Genomic DNA, 9,308 nt, shown 5'->3' with positions numbered 1-9,308 from the left:
TGTAGGTCGGATTTTTATAATTAAAATTCGAATCCTGCAATTTCATAGATTCGAATCCTGATTTTATGTGCTAAGCATTAAAAACATTCGATAAATTTAGCTGTTTGATTATTAACTATTTGAACTGAATTAGTATTTACAGTAATCAAGATCCTTATACAAATCGGAATTTCATACTGTGAAATCAGATCCTAAAATTTCATAAAATCGAATCCTAAATTTTAATAAAATCGTATCCTAAATTTTAATAAAATCGTATCCTAATTTTGTGAGAACAGCATTGAAATCATTCGATAATTTTAGCTCATAACCGAGTTGGAATATTTTTTTGCTCGATTAGAAATGTATGCCTAAAAGAGTTCCTCTTCTATGAATAAGAAATAATTAAAACATTCTGAAATAACATTTATCCAAAGCAAGTTTTGACGACCGAGATTGATTAAATATTTGATTTTAATAACAATATGTATAAAACGTGGCTCCTGTTTTTATACGTGTTTTGCTGTTTTATTTCAGGTAAAGTTTTCAGATTTTTTTTTAAATCTTTACAAAACAAATTGTTTTTTAAAAAGTTATTATGAAATTACTTTTTTGAAATGCCATGCATAACATTTAAATTAAATATAAAGTATAATGCATCAATTAGAAACTTTACTATGGTAGAAATATCAAATTTTAAAATAGAATTTTCGTTAAATGCTCTTTTTTTACTGACAGTTTCAAATGTTATTGGAATACTTTGGAGAAATGTATAATATAGTTGTATTTTATTAACTTAATAATTTAAAATGCAGTTAACATAGCAGTATGTTTAAATTTTAGTTACTTTTCAATTTTTTTTAGTAGTTTTACTTATTACAGATTAGAATAATAGAATGAAATACACAAGTCTATTTACACATGCATTATAATATTTCATTGTAATTTAAAAATTAATGCGGGATAATCAAGAAGTCTATTGAGAAATCTATTTATTACTTTCTAATTCTAATTTACTTTCAAATCTTAAAAAAAATATTTCTACATTTATGATTTATTTTAAAATTGAGGAATAATTTTAACTCTTTTCTATTTAAATACATTTAGAATTTCAAGATATAATATAGTACGGTCTTAAAGAGATGTTATGTTCAATGTGTTTTTTATGAATGCTTTTAGAAAATATTCTTAAAAAATTGGTGGAATTGTAATTATTCAAATTAAATAATTGGATCTTTAGAAAATAACCGGACCTGTTCTGGATAGTTTTATAAATGATGATAAAAGCTTATTTAATAAATGCATGATGATGCATGAGATGAAATTTGACTATAAGTATAAATGGCAAAATGGCAATGGGCATTGCTTATATTGTATAAGATTGCATACTATAGTAAAATTTTATGCTTAGAACATATTAGCCAAAAACTGTTGCTCTGCTGCATTTACTCATTAAATATTATTACATAATTCTTAGTTTTTCACATAATGACAATATTAATTAATGACACAAATGACTGAAGTCATAATAATTAGTGTTTTAATGTAGATTGGCTAGAAATTCTAACAAATAAAAATTCAAAATGAAATATGAGATGACCTTAACACATTTTGACTTTTAACAGCATTAACTTCTTAATAAGATCTCACATTTTAGTTTGGACATTTATTTCAATTCATGTATTTAAAAAAAAGTACATCTAAAAGGAGAATATAGACACAATCAATTTTCTCTTTTTCAATTAATTACAAATGAGCAATGAACCAGGGATGATTTATAGTTCATTAAATATTCTTAACAAAATTAAAGCAATTACGGCTAAACTATCTAATGTATTAGGTATTCATGAACTTCTAAAGAACCCTTTCATTTCTTAAAGTCTGCCATTGAATTAGACAGCAATGCAATTAAATTTTTTTAAAAAATTGAAAATAATTTTTACAATAATTATGAACATTAATTAACATTAGTAATAATTATTAAAACCTATTGATATAAAAAAATAAGCAAATGCTTTATTAATCAATTTGAATATAAATATTTCCATTAAAATTTATAAATATCGGAATCAAAATATGGATGTAACCGCATAGATATATGAATGACTCCAAGATGAAGGGGGGGCCGCGGTGGCCTGGTGGTAAGGTCTCGGCCTTGGAACTGGAGGGTTTCAGGTTCGAGACCCGATTCCACCGAAGAACCGTCGTGTAAGGGGGCCTGTTGCACGTTAAATCCGTCATGACCAAACGTCCTCCCGCTGGTGTGGTGTGGTGTGGAGAGGGGGGTGCCAGCTCAGGTGTTGTCCTCGTCATCTGACCGCGGTTCAAAATTACGAGGTCCGTCCCAAAATAGCCCTAGTGTTGCTTCAAACGGGACGTTAATATAACCAAAACCAAAACCAAACCAAACCAAGATGAAGGGTTCGACAAATTTATAGCAACAAAGTTATTAAACATTTTTAAGCATTTTACCTGTTCTTGGAATTTGTACTAGAATGCAGCTAAAAATAGAGAATTTGTTAAATAGTCTCTGAATTTTTAATTTTGAAATTGGTAAAAATAATTCCATAATTTAATTTTGAAATTGGTAAAAATAATTCCATAATTTAATTTTGAAATTGGTAAAATTAATTCCATAAATTATGATTTCTAATATTGAATTAAATCTATAATTAATGTGCTACTTTTGGAACAATGCATTATTTTTGATGGTGAAAAATTGATGCAAATGATTTAAAAGAGAAAACAAAAAAAATTAAGTTTATTCTCAAAAAGAGATAAATAATAATAACTTCTAATAACTTTCAACAAATTCTATCTTCTTGTCACTATATTTTCAAGGACACTATTCCTTATACATAAATACTAAACATGATGGTAATTTTGATTTGACAAATTTATAGAAGGTAAAAACTGGTATGTGGAATTGCTTGCAATGAAATGGATACATTCATCGCATATAATAGAACAAATAAGACAAATATTCATTTTAAACATATCTTAATAATTACCACGTATTTTTCTCTTTTTTAAAACAGCATTTAAAAAGTATTGTATATATATTATGTAAATGTTTTATTTGTTAAAATGAGTTTTATTGTATATAATATAAGTGAATAATCTAAACTTTAATATTCTATTTTGTGATTATAAACCTTCCGATTCCCTAATGTGTTTGAATCAAAAATTATCCTTATGTAGTTTATTTTTATACTTTTTTTTAAAATTCTTGTCGTTGATAATCAATACTGACCGTGTATTCATATTTTTCTAATGTCAAATTTCTAAGAGCCAGATGGAAAAAATATAAATTATATGATTGTAGATGATGTAATAATAAGCATTTCATCAATTTTCTTATTTTAAATTATAATGGCAAACAAATGAATTGACATTTAAAAGTATGATGATAGTCAAAAAGTCGAATGATCGTTACATTCTTAAAGCTAAAGGTACAAAAACTTGCGTTTAAATTGATAAATATATTTTCAATTTGTAAAGTATATAAAGAAATTTACAATATACATTTAGCAACAAGATTTTTTAATATGAATTTTGCAGCAGTTCCTTAGACGAATACACTACATGCATGCATTTGTGTGCATACACGTACAGTTTATACTTATAATAAAAGTATATGTTTGAGTTTCGAGCTAGAATCACTAAAGAACAAATGTATTTCGGAAAATGAACATATGCACTTATTTGAAAGGCATTTTTAGATTTTAAATATAGCTTTGACTTTGATATTTTGCCTCTGAGCTTCCAACGATATTATTACATAAAACTTTCTTTTGTATGAGTATTTAATTGTCTTTGATAACACTTCAACGTTATGTAATGTTTTTCAGAATTTCAATGATTTTTTAATATATTTTTTGATTTTTCTTCGACAACATATTTTGGTTGAAGTGTAGTTTAGTGTACTCCCAAGTGTATCGCCAATATGGTAACCCAACTAAACGACTCTATAGCTTAAACGATCTTATTGTTACGTCATGGCATGCAAGAGCGCCACCTACAACAAATGTGATCTTGTACATTCGAATGCTGTAACCCGTTGAAAGCGGTTGCACAAAATAAAGCCTGAATAACTACATAACGTCATCCGTATTTTCTTCTAATACATCCATTTTTAATCGACGATAACATTGGTCAAAAGCGAGCCGGAACAAATACCATGGATAAAAAAGTTGAAAAAAGCGATGACCGAGAAGCGGTTTCAGAAAAGAAACTAAATAAACTGAAAGGCTCGATAAAAACTACTTTGAAAAGAATCGAAAGTTTTAATGCCGAAAAGTCAGCTTCCAAGGACATTAACGCAATGGAATTAGAAGTGAAATTAAGGAAACTTGGACAATTGCAAGCACAGTTGGACAAGATATCCGAACAATATTGCGGTATTGAAACGTCGGAAGATATAGAAACCATCCTAGAAGATATTGATCAAATAAATATACGGATTGAAGAAACAGAGGTAGGTCTGAAATTGCTATTAAATTCAATTAAAGATGAATTTAAAATTAACCCTGTTTCAAAGGATAATGCAGTAACTAAAATCCGACTACCGGAAATTCCATTACCAGAATTTTCTGGAAAAATAGCTGATTTTGCAAATTTTAAAAATTTATTTGTTAATTTAATTAGCAACAATGAGCAATTAAATGATTCTCAAAAGCTGTATTATCTCCGTGCATGCTTAAGAGGAGAAGCTAAATTATTAGAATCGTCTAGTGATAACTTTCAATCACTCTTTAAAGCATTATCAGATCGTTATGAAAATCAACGTCAATTGATAGACTCTCATATATTAGAAATAATAAATTTTGAGAAAATTCGTAGCGAATCTGCTAAAGAACTGTGTGCCTTAATAGACTGCGTTAATAAAAACATCAGAGCGTTAAAGGTTCTTACATTCGAACAAAATAAGCTATCTGATTTAATGCTTGTAAACATCATTCTACAGAAAGTAGATAAAGAGACAAGGAAGCAATTCGAGCTTTCTCTAAATACGGCAGAAATTCCTACATTTGAAAATTTGATGAAATTTCTAGAAAAGCGAAGTTCTTTGTTAGAAAGTATTAACCGTATTCCTAGTAAATACGAACGTCCACAAAATACGAGCATATTTAAAAGAGCGAAAACACTTATAGTTAATAATAAAAATTCCAATGCTAAAGCTTGTATTTTATGCAAAAACTATCACGCACTATTTAGATGCGTTACTTTTAAAAATATGTCTATCGATGACAGAAAGAACTTTGTTAGGAATAACAAATTATGCATTAACTGTCTTAAACCTCACCCGGGGATCTGCAAATCAAAATATTCTTGCAACATTCCAAGTTGCGGTAAAAGGCATAACTCACTCATACATGATGAGTCAGCTGAAAATCAAGCTACCACTTCAGATCCAAGGGCACGGGCTAGCGAAAGCCAAACAGATGCAGAAACGAAACCGAAACTAAACGTACTAACCGAAGTATCTGCTTTGACGTTGAATCCGAGAGAGACTAAACAGGCGATAGAAGGGAATAAATCAGTTATATTAAACACTCTTCTTATTTATGTGAAAACTGCAGATGGTCGGAGAGTTCAGTTAAGAGGGCTCTTAGAAAATGCTTCGACTTTATGTATTCTTCGAGAAGATGTAGCTAGAAAATTGGGAATCAATCTAAAATCAATAAAACAAGGTATAACTGGTATAAATGGAATTACGCAGTTTATTAAACACGCTGCTAACATTGAAGTATCAAATCGAGATTATTCATTTTCACACATGGTGAAATGCTCTATTCTTAATAAAATAACCGATGAGATTCCTGTATCGAAATTAAATATATCTGCATTAAATATTCCCTGTTCAATTGAACTAGCTGATTTCAATTTCCACACACCAGGTCAAATTGATATACTATTAGGAAGTGAGCTATTTTTTGAGATTTTAAAACCTGAGCAACTTCGTCTGCAAAATGGAGATGTAATATTACAAAATACAAAGTTTGGTTATTTAGTTACAGGCATTCTTCCCCAGTTACCTCAAAAAGCCAATTGTTATCTCGTAAGTGAACCAAATTTAGATGAGGCAGTTAAACAATTTTTTGAATTGGAATCATTGCCGGATAATGTTAAAGAAATAACAAAGAGTGAAGAAGAAATTTACTGTGAGGAGCATTTTGTTAAAACCTATAAAAGAGATAAAACGGGAAGATTTATAGTTCAGTTACCCATAAAGGAAAATGCCGAATCATTACTAGGAAATTCCAAAGGAAATGCAATCAAGCGCCTAAATGGTATCTGGAATAAATTAAACAAAAATAATACTATGGAAATCTTATATAAGGAATTTATGCGAGAATATGAGAGTTTAGAACACATGGAGGAGATTAAAATTGAAGCTGATAGCAATGTGAACTATTACATTCCCCACCATGCGATATATAAACCTGAGAAAACGTCAACTCCCTTAAGAGTGGTTTTTGATGCAAGTGCAAAAACAACAAGTGGATATTCTCTGAATTCCATTTTACTAAATGGAGGTATTATTCAGCAAGATCTTTTTTCCATAGTAAGTAGATTCAGAAAGCACAGATATGCATTTAGTGCAGATATTAAAAAAATGTACAGACAAATACTGATCGATCCCACTCAAAGAGACTTACAGCGTATTGTCTGGAAATCAAGTGTAGATGGTCCAGTGAAGATTTACGAACTGTCTACAGTAACCTATGGAACAGTTTCTGCGCCATTTTTGGCTACCAGGACCTTAAGAGCTTTAGCAGATGAGGAAAAAAAGGACTTTCCTAAGGCTGCAGATGTGATTTGTTCTGATTTCTACATGGATGACATTCTGTCAGGTGATGCAACGCTAGAAGATACTAAAAATCTTCAAACCCAGATTTCTGAACTCCTCGGAAGAGCTGGATTTGAGCTTCACAAATGGGTCGCTAATAACTCTAATTTATTACAAAACCTGTCTACCACATCCTATTCATTTTCGAAAGAACAAGGTGTTAGTTCTGTAAAAACATTAGGTATGTTTTGGGATCCAAAAGAAGATTGCTTTACATATAAGGTAAAGATCAAGCCTAAGGACTCTTTTTCAAAAAGGGAAGTGCTGTCAGAAATAGCGAGTCTTTATGATCCACTTGGACTTTTAGGCCCTCTCATTACAAAGGCAAAAATATTTATCCAAGGACCTTGGAAGATAAAATTGGACTGGAATGAAAAATTACCATCTGATGCAATGACAGAATGGAAAAGGTTCTACATAAAACTCTCGGAAGTAAACAACTTCAGAATTCAAAGGTTTATTCTACTTCCTGATGCAATTCGCATTGAGATTCATGGATTTTCTGATGCATCAGAACGTGCCTATGCTGCTGTTGTCTATTTAAAGTGCTTCACCCAATCTGGACAGTTTAAAACTAGTCTAGTATGCAGCAAATCCAGAGTGGCTCCATTAAAGTCACTTACCATTCCCCGACTTGAACTGTGTGCTGCGTTGCTGTTATCTAGATTAGTGAAAAAGATAGTTCCAATTCTGCAATTGCCCATTGATGTTATCTCATTGTGGACAGACTCTACTATTGTTTTGGCGTGGATCGAGACTGCGCCCTATAAGCTAAAAACATTCGTCAGCAATAGGGTTGCGGAGATCCAAACCCTCACATCAGATTGTCATTGGAAGCATGTAAGTAGCAAAAACAATCCTGCTGACATTATTTCTAAAGGATGCAGTGCAGATGAACTCATAAGAAATAAAATGTGGTTTGCTGGTCCAGATGAACTTACTGATGAACCAGTAGACAATCAATCCATGCAGGATTTTGCCTTTGCTGATGAACTAAAATGTGTTGTGACTCTAAACATTAATGACTCTAATTCAAATTTTTATGATGAACTCTTTAATCATACAAATAATTTCATAAAACTAATTAGAATAGTTAGCTTTATTTTCAGGTTTATTAACAACACTAAAGCTAAGGAGTCTCGTAATAAGATAAGTAAATATTTAACTACTGAGGAGCTGCAAAAAAGTACTGAATATTTAGCTAGTGTAGCTCAGTTGAGTGAATTTAAATCAGAAATAGATGCACTAAATAAAGGTAAAAATATTTCTAAAACAAGTAAGTTAAGATCTTTAGATCCATTCCTAGATGAAAAAGGATTACTTAGAGTTGGCGGTAGACTTAAAAATTCTGACTTGCCATTTGAATCTAAACATCAAATAATTTTACCCAGTAAACATACATTCACTAAGTTACTTTTTGAGCATGTACATAAAAAATGTCTACATATTGGTGCACAAGGTTTTTTACATCAAATTAGACTACAATACTGGCCCTTAAATGGTAAAGGTATTGCAAGAAAAATTGTCCATGATTGTATTAGATGTTTTAGGCAAAGGCCTAGGGTGTTAGACCAGTTAATGGGAAATTTACCTTCAGAAAGAGTAACTCCTAGTTCTCCATTTTTAAATTCTGGTGTAGATTTTTGTGGTCCTTTTCAAATAAAGTTTAAAAACCAAAGAAAGGGAATATATTCAAAGGTTTATGTAGCGATTTTTGTATGTTTGTCAACTAAAGCTATTCACCTAGAAACGGTAACAGATTTGACGACTGAAGCTTTCATTGCATCTTTCAAGAGACTCTGCGCCCGTAGAGGCCGCATTGCAACATTGATGTCGGATAATGCATCTAATTTCAAGGGTGCAGCTTCAGAATTAAATCGCTTAAAAAAACTAGTTTGTCAGACTAATGAGACTTTAGCCAATTACCTATCCGCAGAATCAATCCAATGGAAATTTATTCCCCCTTCTCCCAATTTCGGAGGCTTATGGGAAGCAGGAGTAAAATCATTTAAACACCATCTTTATAGAACTTTAGCTAACAGTAAAATAACTATTGAAGAATTTGAAACAATAGTAATTCAGATTGAAGGTATACTTAACTCACGTCCCTTAATCCCATTATCAGATAATATTAATGAATATGAAGTTTTAACTCCTGGACACTTTATCATTGGACGCCCAATAACTTCAATACCTGAACCGGAAATTGTAGACATTTCTGACAATAGGTTGTCGCGCTGGCAATATACTACCAAATGTGTTCAAACAATTTGGAAACGCTGGAAAATTGACTATTTGAACCACTTACAGCAAAGAAATAAGTGGCAATTCAAAAAAAATAATGTTAAGGTCGGATGTTTAGTATTGTTAAAGGAAAATGATTTGCCTCCTTGCAAATGGGCAATGGGTAGAATTTTAGAGATAATTTATGGAAATGAAGGCAGAGTAAGAGTTGTTAAATCAAAAACTAACACAG

General features: G+C 30.8%; 1 protein-coding gene across 1 annotated transcript in view; it reads left to right on the top strand.

Annotated features, from left to right (window-relative positions):
* Positions 1-336: 336 nt before the first annotated feature.
* Positions 337-9,308, top strand: part of LOC129985320 (uncharacterized) — a 28,791-nt gene continuing 19,819 nt past the window's right edge. The window contains exon 1 of the mRNA XM_056095305.1: positions 337-516. Coding sequence (XP_055951280.1) covers positions 465-516 — 52 coding nt within the window. The 5' untranslated portion in view covers positions 337-464. The remainder of the gene's footprint in view (positions 517-9,308) is intronic.

Source organism: Argiope bruennichi, chromosome 9, assembly GCF_947563725.1.
Source record: "Argiope bruennichi chromosome 9, qqArgBrue1.1, whole genome shotgun sequence".
Classification (NCBI taxonomy): Eukaryota; Metazoa; Arthropoda; class Arachnida; order Araneae; family Araneidae; genus Argiope; species Argiope bruennichi.
This window is presented reverse-complemented; position numbering and strand designations above follow the sequence as displayed.